The sequence below is a fragment of the Phoenix dactylifera genome, chromosome 2 (assembly GCF_009389715.1).
Source record: "Phoenix dactylifera cultivar Barhee BC4 chromosome 2, palm_55x_up_171113_PBpolish2nd_filt_p, whole genome shotgun sequence".
NCBI classification, from domain to species: domain Eukaryota; kingdom Viridiplantae; phylum Streptophyta; class Magnoliopsida; order Arecales; family Arecaceae; genus Phoenix; species Phoenix dactylifera.
In genome coordinates this window covers 9021711-9038783 of record NC_052393.1, presented here as the reverse complement: position 1 = coordinate 9038783, position 17073 = coordinate 9021711, and the positions used below count along the sequence as shown (strand labels likewise).

Here is a 17073-nt window from a genome sequence, read left to right as displayed (position 1 = left end):
ACCAATAGGTGTTAAATTCTACCATTCAAATGGAATGATTTTCAACTTTGGCTAGACTTCTCCAACTTTCAGCCTTAATTTGGCAGCCAACTTTGCTCTTTATATCACCAAAAATATTTCTTCCTCTCCGATACTGGACAGACCCGATACTAATGAATCATGAATGGAAAATCCCAAGCATGCCCTAATAATAGACATAAATATGACTAGTATTCCAGAAAAATAGAAGGGCTAGTACATTGCACAATCCTTTTCATTTGCGCACCCTTGATAAGAGTTCAGATTTTTTTTTTTCCTTTCAACTATTCCATTTGATCGATGTATATAAGGAGCCATCATTTCATAGACCGTAGTTATGACAATGTCAATGCATCACATGTTTGTTGGCCTTGATCAATCTAAATACTTCAACTTTCTTTTATTATTTATTTTCTATTTCAGATTTGTATATTGCAAACATATTAAAAACTTCGACTTTTGGTTTTATTAGAAAACCAAAACATTTGGAAAAACTGAGTTTCCAACTGTTTGATTTATGGGAAATCTAAACAAGCTTTTCCAAATTTAGGTAGACCTTATTCCTTGGAAAATATTTTTCTTTTCTGAAGTTTTTCAAACAGCAATACATACCTAAAAGGACTAAAAAATAATGAAATATTACAACCAAAAAACAAAAAGGACAACACTAAATACTAATCAAAAGATAGAAACAACTACCTTTTTCAACAAACTCTCCTTAACCTCAAAAATTGAAGTGATTTGAGTTTTAGATTTTTTTTTCTACAAATGGAATAGAAGGTTAGCAGAAGTAAGTCTTTCAAATAGAAGTCCCAAACTTTCATGAAATCTTCTTGAGAACACTATTTCTCCAATCTATCGTTGAAATTGAATTGATCCTGAATTTTCAGAGGGAAAAGCTGCAGATCTCTATTTCTTTGTTTCTAGTAATGGCACAGAAAGTTGACAGAGCCTCCAAAGAAATGGAATAGGTTTCAAGATCTTATTTTGCAAGAACTTATGAATACTTTTTTCATGCTTGCTTCACTATCAATTTATTGCTTTTAAGTCTAGCATATATTGTTGACCTATTCACTATCAATCTAAGCTTTTGGGGCCTACTAGTTGGTTATCATTTTAACAATATTTTCTAGGTAGTCGAAGCGGTTTAGTTTTTATATCTTGATCTCACTACAAGATCTACAGAGTCAGTAATTTGTTCAAAGGGGAAAGAAATATGAGATCCTCGTGGTTAAGGAATATCAAGATTTCTTTCCTTAATATAGTACCCAACATATGGGACTACATCTGTCAAGCACATCAGACCTATAACAGCTGAAGCTTCTTGGGATATCTTTTTTTAACCCTTGAACAAGAAGGGAATAAAATTTATAAGGATGGGGAAAGATCTATAAGAGGTGGAGACAGAGATATTGGTTTACTGGGCAATATTTGAAGCAAATTCAGTTTTCACATCTTGATCTCACTATAAAATATATTGAGTCAATCACCATAGGTGAAATAAATGATATATAATTTAAAGTGACTTGAAAAATATGAAGTGCACATAGGGAAACTAGTTCATAATACCCAACTTTATGGGGCATCATGACTTTAAGTGGATAAAAAAGATAGACAGACAAGTGTTTATAGTGTTTTCTAGGTGGATAGAGTGTTTGTGTGTTATAATTAGAATTTATTCAACTTTGGGCATAAGTCTAAGATCTTCATTTGTCAGCTACTTTGAGCCCAAAATTCCATACACTAATCAATAACAGAAGGGTGGTGAGTAAAATTTGCCATATCAGTCGGTACCATACTATATTGGTACCAAACTAGTATGTAGTCTCGTACTATACTGACACTTGGTACATCTCCTCATCTCATACTATATCATATATCAACACTGTAATAGGATGGTACCAGTATGGCGTCCAGTACCAAAACGGTGAACCTTGGTGGTGAGCAATGGAAGCTAATGTGACAACATTTTTCATATATGTGCAATTTTATAAGGGCTCATGTAGAAAATTATTAGGAATAAATTAGGTTTGTAACCACTTGAGTGTAGGAATGATAAGGTGCGGATCACCATTGTCTCAAGCCCACCATGAATTGAACTAGTCCATCACGATGAAAGCACCATGAATGTCTAAACTACTTCTAAGTTCAAATCAAAGAAATGAAAAGTAAGGCAACCAAAAATCAGTTGGATTTTATGACCAATCAACTTGTTGACATCAACCTACCACTTTTGATCAATAACAAAGAGAGCACTGCTCATTCATATTTTCACTTCTATTCTAGTGCCAATGTTGCAAGTTCTTTAGATATTTATCTGAAATGATCTCCTTAAAAGACTTTTTCCTTGTTTTGTCCCAAGTGTCCTCCTTATTAGTAACTCTGACTGCCTTGACGTAGTTCAATATTCTTCTTATTTGAGCTTGAAAACATACTGTCTTCCAATTCTATTGGAAGTATTTTTCCCTAGCCCCAACACCCCCCCCCCCCGGCGAAAAAAAAGGTAAAAAGTAAAGTCTTCATCGCTGAGACTCAAAATACTGATAGTATAGACTAACTGACCAACTAGATGGCGTATGATTTTTTTTTCCAAATACTCACCTAGCGTTAACCATAGATTTGATTCATTAGATATAAAAGAATATTTGTCAAAAATTATCTATATATATCATCTTTTAGTTGGTAGGATATTTTCTATAACATCATAGGAGGCTTTGCATAGGAATACTCCGCGAAATGAGGATCGAAAAAGTTGATCCCAAATAGATGGAAAAGGGGATGATCATGGTAGATCCCTTTCTATTATTCTATGTTTTGGAAAAGTTGGCAAGAAATACAAGTATGACCAGAAACATGCATGATATTTGTTTTCTAAAAATTTCCTTTTCTTTTGGGTTGTATTTGGGAGAAGCAGTCTCCTACTGGGAGGTCGTAGAACCTCTAAAGAAATTTACTGTCTTTAACATAAAGAAAGAATGATGGATGGGTAATAAGAGGAGATCGAAAATAAGGCAAGAAAACGTACTACGATAATCAGTTTAGTGCTTCCAAATACATGAAAATTGATGTGGCGCATTTTTTTTCACCATCATGGTATTAGCATTGCTCATAGGAAATACTATTTGAAGCTAATGATGAAGATGAGGTATTAAGTAGGTACGAATTCTTTATGTTTGACATGTTTTACGTTTTTCATGTGCATGCATGTGCATGTGTTTCTGGATGGCTGGTACGAGTTATTTGTCCTTGACGTGTTTTAAATTTACATGCATACGGATGCATGCATGTGCATGTGTCTCTGGATGGCTTCATGGAATTGTCATTTATAGATAGGGTACTAGGACCTGTCTGCCTTAAGTCTGCATCGTGAGAGAATGGAGAATGCTCGGTAATGAAGCAAAACCAACTTCTGAAATCCTGAAGGATGTTATGTTTTTGTTTAAAGACTGGACTAGGTTCTGCCCTACTGCTTTGAAAGCATCCTTTTCTTCCTTCTTATCCCTTCTTTAGTTTATTTTGCCTCCTCTCTCCTCTCTTTTCTTATTTCCTTTTTCTTCGTTTAATGTGTACTACTTGTGGTCACTTGTGTATTTCCTTCCCCTTTCATTTCCTTAATGAAAGGAATCAGGTGATACCTAATCTTTCACGCAAAAGATGAAAAGAAAAAAACAATGAGAGTGTTCACAAACAAATTTCATGGAACATTTTGCATTCTTCTAGTCATAATTATTTTTATACCATTACTCAAATATGATAATTTAATTACTGGGTTGTTTCATATTTTTATTTTAAAACTTTTTGTTGCATATATACTATTGAAAAAAGGTTAAAAAACTTTCTGTTCTTTCATAAGTTGCAATCAACTGAAAAATTTATTCCAAAGTTACATAAACATAGTATTCTAAGTACAATAAACAAGGCCTATAATGTTGTAGCTGACGACCTGAAGTCTCTTGAACGGTTTCTTATTCAAATTATCTAGCTGTCTAATCTCACCTAGTAATAAAAGTTATGTTATATGGATTACACTCCAACAGGTAATATCATAAGTGATGTTGTCTCTCCCCCCCCCCCCCCCCCCCCCCCAAAAAGTTATATGTCATGGTTATCTTTTTAAATTAGAAGTCATTCTGTAAGTACATATCTTTCATCTCATTATTGCCTTTGAAAGTGATATGGATCACAATGGCACACTTAAAATTTGTCATTTAATTTTGATTCTCATCCAATCTTATACTCCTGAAATGTATTTATCTGCTAGCAATATATTTTCTTGTGCCAGTACATGGAACATAGAAATTTCTTTTAACTTGCAAATTGGTTGTTCAAAAGAAATGCTTAGTTTTCAGAGAGACTACTGCGCAATTTGGGCAGTTTCAAGCTTTGTCCAATTTATTTGGTTCGACTTTGTCAATCCTTGTCCATCAATTGGAAGATAGAAAGATAGACAGACAGACAGACACATGCAAGCAAGCACATATGCAAGCGTACACAGGATCTGCACTATCTTGGTTTATCCTTACTGTTGTTCAGTAGTTATAGTCATATGCATGTTAAGATAATTAGTCTTCACAACCAAGGTTATTGAATAACTTGCTGCAGAAATGATACTTATGGTTTAAGTTTCAGAATCTTTATATTCGCATTGCAGAATTGTTTAGTACCTTAATCTCAGGTAATGGTGAATTTATTCTTTGTAAGTTAAAGATTATATTCAAGTAACTACAAAAAGTTAGGCAGATTTCTTATGGTAGGTTTTTTATTGTCATAAGAATTTCTTAAATATGTCTGTTAAGGGAATTTTTTGATTCATCAGGAAATTGAGATTGAAATCTAACGGAGAAGCCATTCTACAATCAGGGACTGACCATGATCATGGAGGAAAACACTGAAATGGACAGGGAGAACAAGACCAGAATGCTGCAGGGGTTGGCTTTTGTTCTCCAGCTGCTAATCTTTAGGAACTCTAAGCTTTTTGGAGCAATGCTTAGCAAATGACAACTTTCTTTGCTGTTTTCAGAAGACATATTGGGTTTGTAGACTTCCACAGCACAACAGTGTTACTGAGAGTACTTGTCTATGAATAAGTGGACAAGACAAATATATAAAAGTAAATGTCACATTGCAATTTATTCTCCAAAGAAGAAATATCACATTGGAAGCAGAATACTTGGAAATTATAATTCTCTCTATCTTTTACACCTACTGCTTTCCTAACAGCTCTTATCACTATATCTTCATTCTCTTTGCAAAGGCCACTTTTTATTCGTATTTAGTCTCGGTTCCTTCAGCTGCAAAAATTCCCACTCTTATTATGCATTGAAAGTTGTTAGAGGTCTCTAACTGGTCTTGTAATGTGGTTCTCCATTCTTTCTAATCTCATAATCCGGAAATACATTTCCTTTCTCCTTCACATAATCTTCTTGAATCATGCCTGCCCCAGGATTCATGTAACTGAAGACCTGGCAAATTGTTCCAACTTGAGGGAGGTTTAGATGTGATGAAATATAGATCATTTTATAATTAGTTCTTGCTGTACTAAAATATTGAGACTTATTTCTTTTTCTTTTCCATTTTTTTAAGGAAGAACTAAGGATTCCTGCTTCATTAAGAAAAATGTTAGAGACTAAGTAAGTTGGAGCACCTTTATGCTGGGTTCTTCTAGACCAGAAGTTCAAAACTTCGTACCGATTGTCAGGTACCAATACTTTGTAGACATCATCATGTCACTGGATATTTAGAGATTTCAGGCTGTGCTATCTGCAGATACAGAAATGCATGTGAGTGCAGTCACATGAATTCCTAGAGCTGATATCAAGGTTATGTTAATTAGCATGTAGTTCTACTTTGATTGTCCTACTAAAAGACCTAAATGAATCTTCCTGATTGCGCCTAAGAACAGTCAGAAATGCAGCAAGGTAGTTCTTTTACATTATTGCCTGGGCATCCTTAGGCCTGGCTATCTGCAGCTGGGCATATTTACTCAAGCATTTTAGCATGACAACAATGAGTCGATGATTAAAAATCAGATTCTAATTAATGGTAAGCAAGTATAGAGAAGTAGAAATGTCCAAAAGAGAAAAAATAATACAAGGAAATAAATAAGAAAGAAGATGGCATCTATAAGTAAGCACACGAAGAAAGAACATATAAATTGTAAACTTAGATCTTTATGAAGAAAAGAAGAGTAAAAGGAGATGTGCCACAACTTCTTTGGAAAACTGAGTTCAGCAAAGCTCCTCCAGTTCCCGCTCGAAGCAATCTTAACAAGACAGTCCTACATATGCATTTCAAACCTGTACCATCTAAAGGCTAGACACCTACTAACCACAATGGTAATGAATATATAGAAGCTTATAAGTGGCCATAGTTGCAAGTTGCCATTACTTGCTATCTAATACATTTCCTACTTGATGAAGTTGATCAAATTAAATTTTATAGTAGCGATGACATAGAAAATATTGTGAATTCTGAAAAAAATCTCTATTATCACGAGCATCTTATCCATATTTCCCTTAAAACCTCAATCCCATGAAATTCAAGCGATAGATATCCTAGCATGAGAAATTATACGCTACATCCCATGCACGATACTGGCGGTGAATCATAGGAACAATTGAGTGGGTGAGAATCCATAAAATTTGTGGGACTTGTAGGATAATGAATAGAGCATCCAGAAATAAAAATTTTGATCGATATAGTGTATTGTTGATATGGTGCATATGGTGTAGGGCATGATATGCCGTACCAGTCCAAACCAAATGGTACAGAGCATACCGTATCGGTATCCGGTACAGGTGGTGTACTGACACTCAATATACCAAAAAATTTTTATACCATACGTGTTAGTGTGGCACCGGTATGGAATTTGATACCGAAACAACAAACTTTAGCTCAGGGTATTGTTTCTCGGCAGAAATAGATTTTTTTTTTTTTTTTTTTTTTTTGTGGAAGATTGAACTTTACTCGGAATTTTATGGCATGTCAAAAGGCCGGACCTTCGCACTGGACGAGCAGGTAATATATGTTCTCTAGAAATGTGGAGCCATCTTGTCTTGGTTGAGGGAGAGGATGAGCTCGGTGAGGGTCGTTATCAGCCTGAAAAACCCCTTTCCTTTTGGTCGTAATAGTAGGCTGCCGCCGCTGAAACCCACTCCACTCCGCAACAAGATCCCCCCAGTCCTCTCCCCTCTGAAACCCACCGTCCGGACTTTGAGAGCCTCGGCGGCAGCGGCGGAGATGGTGAAGGCGATTCGAGTCCACGAGCTCGGCGGCCCCGAGGCATCCTCTCTAATCCCTACCCTCCCTCTCCCGGTCGCTGCTTTGATATTGTTTCTGGCTTATTTTTTTGTTGAAATTATGCCATGTTCTGCAGCTAATTCAGTTGAAAACGCCGGTTAAATTGATGTTTCTGCTTCTATTTTCCGATCAGTGATCGTGGGGGTCGTTGACGTCTGACTTCTATTTTTCGTTTTCTTTGGTGGGTGAAAAGGTCTTGAAATGGGAGGATGTGGAGATTGGAGAACCCAGGGAGGGGGAGATCCGAGTGAAGAACAAAGCGATTGGTGTCAACTTCATCGACGTGTATTTCCGCAAAGGAGTATACGAAGCAGAATTGCCTTTTACTCCCGGTAGATTTTCTTTTGCTCGTCTTCTTGCAATTTCTGTGATGATAAATGATAAGAAGAGAAAATTTATGGGACCATGCCTGCTATGAATTGTCGTGGCTTTTTGTTGCTGTACAAGGTTGGCTGTAGAGGATGTAGGTCAAGCTGATGTTTTTTGAAAACTGTTTCAGAAAAAAAAGATGAAGATATCTGGTAATTGGTGTTTCAGAAAAGGTGAAGATATCTAAGAAGAAAAGCTCATCCACATGATAATCCAAGATATTGCAATATGAAATAAGTAGATATTCTCCTAACTTTCAGGTCATGCAGTCGTGATGGATATTCGCTTGGTTTACTTAAAGCTTCCATAAAAATTTTGATAAGTTAGGAATTGGAAGAGTGAATAGATTCAGATGTTCCATCATGAGACCTTTAGTTTATTATATAATAATGAGGAGGTTACAAGAGATAAGATCATCGAATGCATCCTACATGATTACAGCGTCGACGTAATCCATCCTTACAACATTATGATCATGATAGTTACCACCTTATCTAATGGTGATAACCAATATGGCCGATATTATCTAACACCCCGTGGAAACTCAACCTGGTGTCTTGAATGCTGAGCTTATCTCTAAGCTTGCAAAATTGAGAGTGATGACGACTCTTGATCATGATTTTATCGACCTGATCAACAGTAGGGTGGTAGGGAACATCTAATTGTTTAGCAGCAACTCAATCTTTAACAAAATAAAAGTCAAGCTCGACATGCTTACTATGTGGTGGAACACGAGGTTTGTGGTAAAGATAGGTGGCTCTGATGTTCTCACACCTTAAGACTGGATTCCAATGAAGATGGACACCTAAGTCACCTCAAGCAATGCTAATTTTGCAACAATGGTAGCTTGGCCCTTATATTCAACCTTGAACAATCATGGCCTACTTTTTGGAGCTCTAGGATATGATAGTGGAGATGAGGATGAGCATTGGAAAATAGATAACATGGGACCCAAACACAATTGCAATACTAGAGTTACTTGGTTGTGATGTAAATTCTGGATAAGGAAACTTGGTCTCATCTAACTGGATGCGTCTTGACGTGCTTTTCTTAGTCAAATCCAAGTGTGTGTATATATATATATATCCATTATGAGTATTAGCTATGCCCAAGAAAAACTATAGAGCTTTGAACATGGTTCTAGTTTGTAAGACATGTAAGAGTGGAGCAAGGGGAAACATGCACATCAAAAAACATTCAAAGAGATATAATCAGGGTGATTTTTAAAGAGCTTCAAGAGAGCTCCTAGGTAGACAACTTAATAAGAAATGGTGGTTTCAAATACTTGGACCTAATAATCATTAGTTATAGAGGCACATGCTAAGAGAGCGTGGCTAGTCTCAATACTTTATGAATAAACTATTTCTGTGTTTTAGCACAAGCTACTTGGTGGTTGATTAGTTTCAAGTAAATATGTGAGAGTTCGATATTCAACCCGTATTCAATTTTTGCATTGAACTGATTTTCGACAAGCAATTGGATTTTTTTAGGTGGTTTTGATCTATGCTCAAAATAGTATAACGATATATACTTAATCCTCAATAAAACAATTCCAATAGCTATAACCGTAAAAGGATTTGGAGAAGGTCCCCATAAATCACTATGAATAAATTAAAGATGATAAGTAACAAAAGATGACAATCAAAAGGGTGATTGATGACTTTTACTTAATTTACATATTTTGCATATACTTAAATATTTATTTGACATAGTTGGAAGCTACTAACAAGAAATAACCGAGATGTTCGTGCCAAACATGTGCATTGGTATGCTCAACAAGAAAAGCAAATGGGGGTGTAGAGGAAGTCATAGAGGAAGTACATTGAGAATGTCAAGATTATCTCTAGTTTCCTTGCAAATGTGTAGACTATCTCTACTTTCTTGATCACCACTGAAAATGATTAGAGTGAAACTAAAAAAAATATTTGTCAATGGGTAGATAGAAGGATTTTGAAAACTTGAGAAACATGTAGAACATTGTTTAAGATAAAAAGAACAATTAAAAATTAAAAGTATAGACAAAAGAAGACCTAAAATGAGTGATTGTCAAACTTGTAATGTTGCCAACGAAAACTTGATCCATACTTGTACGGTTGGAAGCAATGTTGAGATTGCTCATGTTATTGGTGAGATGGTGAGAGGCAGCATAATTTGGGTACCAAGTGGGATCAAAGAAGTTAGAGGATGCCGCCTCATAAGCAGAGAGATCAACATCATCTATAATATCAAGCAAACTACAATAGGAATGCATAGTACTCTGATCACTTATGCTATAGATTTGTCAGGATGAGTGTACAGTTGGTGGGATGGGAAGAAGAGGTTGCATAGGATAGATGTAGTAGCCTCGACCATGACCCTTACCGTCACATGATCATGGCCTTTATGACCATGACATGTGGAGTGGATGAAGGGGTTGGAGGGTCAAGGTACTGGTTTTAGTGGTAATATTCACTGAAATGGAAGAAGAGGAAGAGCCAATTAGTTGTTGCTCAACTTAGATTCGTAGGTTCAACAGAAGGCTAGTGAAGTCACTTATGGAGATGTTCTTGAGACGAGCAATGATGGGAGATGCAAAGGAAGCATAATCAAGTTTTGAGACTGTGAAGGAGAATAACAGAAGATGGGGATTCAAACTAGGGTCAGCAGCTGTTGTGAGATTATCAACACGAGCCTTAGCTTTTTGATGGTGTTTAGTCATTGATAATGAACCTTTCTTAAAATAATTGCGATGCTATAATGTCTTTTATCTTAAACAATTTTCTGTGTTCCTCAAATTTCTAAAATCCTTCTTTCTATCCATCTTTTATAATAATACTTATTTCAAGTTTCATCCTAATTATTGTCTTATCAAGGAACAATTTCTTTTACCAAACTAGGAACAATTGTTACGGGAACTCTAGAGTCTGGAGTGCACAAAAACTATAGGTGGCCTTTGCATTCTTAACTCTGCTTTCAATACGACTTTACATCTCCATATGCTTTTCGTCATGAGTGCACTAGTGCGCATGTTTGACATGAACATCTTAGTCATCCTTGTATTGTCAGCAAGCTTATTTCTCATCAGCTGCTTCCAGGTATATCAAATATATTGTCAAGTTTATTTGAAGTTTTGAACCATCTCAGTTAAGTAAAAAATGATCGATCGCCTTCTAGATTGTTATCTTCTGTAACTTCTCCTCTTGAACTTGTTCACAGTGATTTATGAGATCCTCCATTTTTTTTTTCTTTTGAGGACTATTGCTGCTACATTTGTTTTTTTTTTTTTTTGTTGATCATTATAGTAGTACATATATGTGGTTATACCCTTTATTCATAAATTAGAAGCCACTTCAATTTTTCAAAAAATTCAATTACTAGTTTAAAATTAATTTAATATAAAACAAAACAAATATGTGCATGTTCAAATTGATGATAGGGTGAATATCATGCTTATCAACCATGAAGTTTCTTATCCTCACAAAGAACAGTATGGTCAGGTTGTACAGAAGCATTGGTCAATTTTTGAGATTGGTGTTACTTTCTAGCATGTGCCTCTATACCCAATAGTTATTGGGTCTCAGCATTAGAAAGTTCCATTTCTTTTTTAAATCGTTAACCCACAAACCCTCTTCATTTCGTATCTCTATATGAACAGCTCTTTAGGAACCCCCTGATTACACTTTTTTGAAGGCTTTTGTCCATGCTTGTTTCCTCTACATCTAGCCATATATGTCTCATAAATTGGAAGCACCAAACTTCATGAAGCTTCATAGTTTTCTTGGGTGTAGACTACCAACTGTACCTACATTTCTCGACACATTCAGTTGGATGAGTTACATGACACTAAGATAAACAATAACGATGGAATTATAATTGTTTTTGTTCCCATATCATCTATTTTGCCTTGGTAATCCCTATCCTACTATTAGCAACAACACCTACTCCATCAGAGCAGCGGCTGCCACCACCACCACCTCCTCTAGACCTAATTAAAATCCCATCATCTAAACCAAAGGATTACATGTGCAAAGAAAATGCCTCTTACAGACCTTTAAGGAGTATTATTTTCAGGAGAATTCTCCAACATTTCAAGAAACCAAAGATTTGGAAGTATCAGGGGGAAGATAGTCGATGTTGTTTATTCTTTTTGCCACAAGTAGGATGGGAAGAATGATCCAAAGCCAGTTCTAGAGGAATTAATTCACTGTTTACAAGGATCACCAAAGGAAAAATTGATACATATATTAAGTGATGATTTGATATATTTAAATCTAGAAAAAATGGTATGCAGATACAATGCACTTGACTCTACTTCTGGATTCAGTCATGTGTAATCTTCAACACTGCACGTGCGTGATGTTTATGCATATCTCCTTGAACTGCTTTTGAGATGATTCTGAAGGCATGAGGAAGCTTATTTAATGTACTTTCCCTGGCATGGGCATTCTTGTCGTATTCTACTTCTGGATTCAGTCATGTGTAATCTTCAACACTGCACGTGCGTATACATATCTCCTTGAACTGCTTTTGAGATGATTCTGAACGCATGAGGAAGCTTATTTAATGTACTTTTCATGGCATGGGCATTCTTGTCGTATTCTACTTCTGGATTTAGTCATGTGTAATCTTCAACACTGCACGTGCGCGATGTTTATGCATATCTCTTTGAACTGCTTTTGAGATGATCTGTATGCATGAGGAAGCTTATTTAATGTACTTTCCATGGCATGGGCATTCTTGTCGTATTCAAAACATGCTTTGGTCAGAAGCACTTTTTCCTATTGCAGCTACTGGTGGACAAACCATACTTTACTGCCTTTGTCATGAGCTAATTTTACCATGACATATGGAGAGAATTAGTTACTCATGGCACAAGACATCTAGTTTAGGTCAGAGCCTTTCCCATTTTAGACCTGGTAAATGCGTTAACTTCTATTACTCAAGAGATTCATGATTTATGGCATGCTGGATTTAGTTTAGGGTGGTGAATCTTGCAGCGCGGGGAGGGGGGGGGGGGGAGTGAATGTGAAATTGAAATTAGAATCACTCTAAACAAGTAAGAAAACTTCATATTTTGAATGTTTAAAGTTACTCTGACAAGAAAAGAGCACATAAAATGGAACTCATGGTGAAATTAAGCATGCAACAGAATTGTGCTTAAAGAGGTATCATAGTGCTAGCTTGAACTTTCTTGGCGTGAGTATATAGATAGGACATATGGGTGTCTCAAACAGGATTAGTTCAATGTGTATCAGATAGGACATAGAGGACTTCGTTTGAGGATTACGTGGTCGTTGAAATCACTGTGAAATATCTTACTTGCATGATGCAGAATGTTGGGCCATGGAAAGGGATGCAAGCATAATTGAGATGTGGCAGCTAATCTTCATAAAATTAGAAGGCTAGAGTTGGAATGTTACAGAACTTAAAATGAGGGTGAACTGCTTGAGATGGCTTGGCTTTATGCATTGTAAGATTTGTTTAGGGTCTCATGACTGAGGTTGAAATGCTAGAATAAGGGGGAACCAGAAGATACTTAATGGCGGTATTTAAATATACATGAAGTCGCTATCCATTTTTACAGGTAGACCTTGATAGCAACTAAATTCATGTCGTGTTTTTATTTATTATTTTTTGTGCGTATGTTGGGGGCGTGTGTTTATAAAAGGGCAAATTATGTTTGTAAAAGAGAGCATTTGAGGGAACTTATACCAAATTTGGGAGAAGAATGTTCACAAAAGTTTCCATGTATTGATTGCTTTGTTTTGTTTGATAATTGTTTATATTATGATTCATGTTGTAATTAGTCAGGCCATTGTGGTCTCGGCAAAATTTCCTCTTCCATCTTCTTCTTTCCTCAATTAGCTAAAAAAGGACAAATTATGTTTGAATTGCATTTATTATTGAAGCAAGCTAGCACATTGTCAGTGAGAGTTAATCTCCCTAAAAGGTTTTTCGCTGAAATCAAATTGATTTTGTCCTAATTGTGTTAGGTGGGTAGGCAATTCTCTAAGATATCCTATGTACTGATTATGCTTTAATAAACTGATGATAGAGTTTTCTAAGATTTGATTTAGTAAGAAATAAAAATTAATGCCAGACATTCTGCTATGTTCTTCATAATTTTGTCATTAAACGATGGACATGTAGTGCTGTTTATCCAAAATATATATAAAAAAAGACTTAGAAAATTGCACTCATTACAATTTGCCATAACTTGGAACAAGAGTTCAATAGGTAAGCATTGATAAGATATCATGATGGCTTCTTATTTGCCAGTGGTTGCTTTGTTTTCAGTCCTTTTTGGTTATGTTATTGTGATCTCACTGGTTAGATTTTCAGGAATGGAAGCTGTGGGAGTGGTGACTGCTGTAGGCCCTGGGTTGACTGACAGAAAAGTTGGGGATATTGTTGCTTATGCTGGCAATCCAATGGGTTCTTATGCTGAAGAGCAAATTCTTCCTGCAAGTGTTGCAGTTCCTGTTCCACCTGCAGTTGATTATAAAATAGCGGCATCTGTTCTGCTGAAGGGCATGACTGCTAATGTTCTACTTCGCCAATGCTTCAAGGTTGATTCTGTTCATTCCGAGTTCCTAGTCATGTTGTATTCTCTTGCATTATTATTTGAGTAGCTCCATTTTTCATTGCATGTGCCCTTCTAAATGACACACTATCTTCCTACATATAAGTTGTGAGCCAACTTTAAGCAGAGTTATCGGAAACTCTGCTGTTGTTGGCTCTATGTTCTTAACAAGATACTACTATTAGTATGACCCGTACTACATTTCCCTGCTATCTTATAGGGAGACAAAACATGTGCACAATAACCTAATACAATGATCATCATCATGATCGTCATTGTGGATTCTCATAAGCTACACGGCAGTTTACGTGCCTCTCCATGAGATACAGTTTCAACAAACAGCACAATTGTACTTCTCCTACTGACCACATTAACCTTTTTCATGACATGATATGACATATTCAGTCAATTACACTTTTCCTTTGTTTGACCTGCCAAGATATGCCACTGGTCAATTTCTCCTGTAAAGAGTGCTTGGACTTAATTTATATAGAACACTATCAATTAAAATCTGAATGGCTCGTGCGATGATTATAAATCTCTCAGTCAATTTTACTGCTTTTGATTTTAACTATTAGTGACACTAGCCTGCATAATTCTGATTATATTCTGATTTTAACCATTAGTGATTATATTTGTATACACAGTAAATTAAAAGGTTCTGATTATATTTGGAATGCAGGTAGAAGCAGGACACACTATTCTTGTTCATGGTGCAGCTGGTGGTGTTGGTTCACTACTTTGTCAGTGGGCAAAAGCCCTAGGTGCCACCGTCATTGGAACAGTTTCAAGTGAAAAAAAAGTAGCTCAAGCAGCTGAGGATGGATGCCACCATGTCATAATTTACACAAAGGAGGACTTTGTAGCCAAAGTCAATGAGATAACTGATGGTAAAGGAGTTAATGTTGTCTATGATTCCGTTGGAAGAGATACATTCCAGGTAGAGCACACAATCTTTGCAGAAATATTTCGCAACTAATGGTCTAATAACTGTATAAAGTAGAATTCACTTCATTCCTTTTATATTCTTACTATCATGAAAGATGATTCCTTGATCCAGAAAGATCCTCAGGCTCGATATGGACCACTTTGGCTAATATGAGTAGCGTTGGACAAGATTTAGGAGTAAAATCTATCATATTGGGAAGCCGAATCACATGCTAAACTTTAGGAGGCTATAACTTGGTCATACAATGCCTAATTAAGATGGTCTTTTTTTTTTTTGAAATCGGGTAGCTTTTTCCATATCAGGAAGCCAAATCGCGTACCAAATTTCTAGAAACCATAAGTTGGCCATATGACGTCCAATTGGATGGTTTTTTTTTTTTTTTTTTGAAATCAGATAGCTTTTTGAGATCTACAATTTTGGGTCAAACTGTCAAAGGTTTGAATTGGGTTGGAATTCCATCGTTTGGGCCGGAAAATGGATCGGTCAAACCGAAAATTTCATTTTCGAGTAAGACATTGATCGAGCATACTTTTCAATTTGAGAAATTCAGATGGAGTGACAGAAAACAAAGTTGATTTAGAAGCTAAGATCTACCTCATGCAGATTTTTTTAAAATTATTTATCAGTTATTTATTTTTGAGGATCTAGTTCTATTCAAACTAAGAGAGAAATTTAATCCGAATTATAAAAAGGAGAACGTCACTGGTATTATAAATAGGGGATATATACCTCAGTTTATGAGGTGCGGGCCATTAATGAAATAAAAGGAGATTTGAGGTCTATTTTCGCAAATCTTCCAGCTTCTAAATTTTTTTTTGAGAGACTTGAGTTGAGTGGATTGAGGGAATTTTTTCTTTCCCCGGTGGATCATTTTCTATCAAAGTAAGGAGAGCTGAAATGGCATGTGCTGTTCAAGTCGAGGATAAACTGTCTTGGTAAGTAAATTACTTTTCATTTTAAGTGCAATCTTTCAATAAAATTATGTTTCTTTGTTATGATAGTGGTAAAAAGAAATATACATTGTAAACACCTTGATAACAACCAGAAACTCATTTAAAACTTCTCCTGTATGCAGGGATCCTTAGCATGCTTGATGTCACGGGGGTATATGGTCAGCTTTGGTCAGTCATCAGGAAGACCAGATCCAGTTCCCCTGAGTGACCTTGCTCAGAAATCTCTGTTCTTGACTAGGCCTAGTCTCATGCATTATACTGCTACCCGTGAAGAGCTTCTGGAAGCTGCTGGGGAGATATTTGCTAATATTGCATCTGGTGTGCTGCGGGTTCGCATCAACCATACCTACCCATTGTCTGATGCAGCATGCGCCCATGCTGACCTTGAAGCAAGGAAAACTTCCGGTTCCATAGTTCTGATGCCGGATAGCTAGATGACATGTTGCTTCATATCAAGTTGTTGGTGAATAGTTCTGGGAAAAATGTGAATTACATGGATATTTTTTGGTATATATTGCTTTCAAAGTGAATCCTGTCTTCCATAAAGACATGCAATAAAATCATGATCTAGAATTTTGTTGATGAACAAGTGTTTGGTGGCTTATTTATAAGTCTTCAGACATGGACCAGGAACCAGCGGGAAAAAGCAATTATTTGATTCTTTATTAGTTTCCATGCTTTGGTCTGTAATGGATGAGAACAGTACTTGAGAAGCTATTTCATGCAATCTCTTAATCTTGTTAGGCAGACATGTAAATTAGCAGATTTCCGGGTGTTGGAGTTCAAAATGGAGTTCGACTTCCTACATCAGTACTAACACCTGAATTGCTGATCCTATTTCACTGTGGAAAAGTATGATAGGAGGGAGACAGTAGGGGAAACAACCTATCTACGAGAGCATCTCTTTTTGGCTTATCTAAATC

At 36.2% G+C, this 17073-nt stretch overlaps 1 protein-coding gene across 1 annotated transcript; it reads left to right on the top strand.

Moving 5' to 3' along the window:
* The first annotated feature begins 7054 nt into the window (after nt 1-7054).
* On the top strand, nt 7055-16733 carry LOC103717278 (quinone oxidoreductase-like). The gene is made up of 5 exons (XM_008805600.3): nt 7055-7299; nt 7511-7649; nt 14008-14234; nt 14931-15188; nt 16273-16733. Exons 1-5 carry the CDS (start codon nt 7090-7092, stop codon nt 16582-16584), a joined length of 1146 nt encoding a protein of 381 aa, XP_008803822.2. The 5' UTR covers nt 7055-7089; the 3' UTR covers nt 16585-16733.
* Nucleotides 16734-17073: the final 340 nt, after the last annotated feature.

What these genes read in the sequence shown, in the direction of transcription:
- LOC103717278 (XM_008805600.3), top strand. Translation starts at nt 7,090, where the DNA reads ATGAGCTCGGTGAGGGTCGTTATCAGCCTGAAAAACCCCTTTCCTTTT. An exon ending in AGAATTGCCTTTTACTCCCG is followed by an intron (nt 7,650 to 14,007) that starts GTAGATTTTCTT and finishes TTAGATTTTCAG; the next exon opens with GAATGGAAGCTGTGGGAGTG. An exon ending in TTGGAAGAGATACATTCCAG is followed by an intron (nt 15,189 to 16,272) that starts GTAGAGCACACA and finishes TCCTGTATGCAG; the next exon opens with GGATCCTTAGCATGCTTGAT.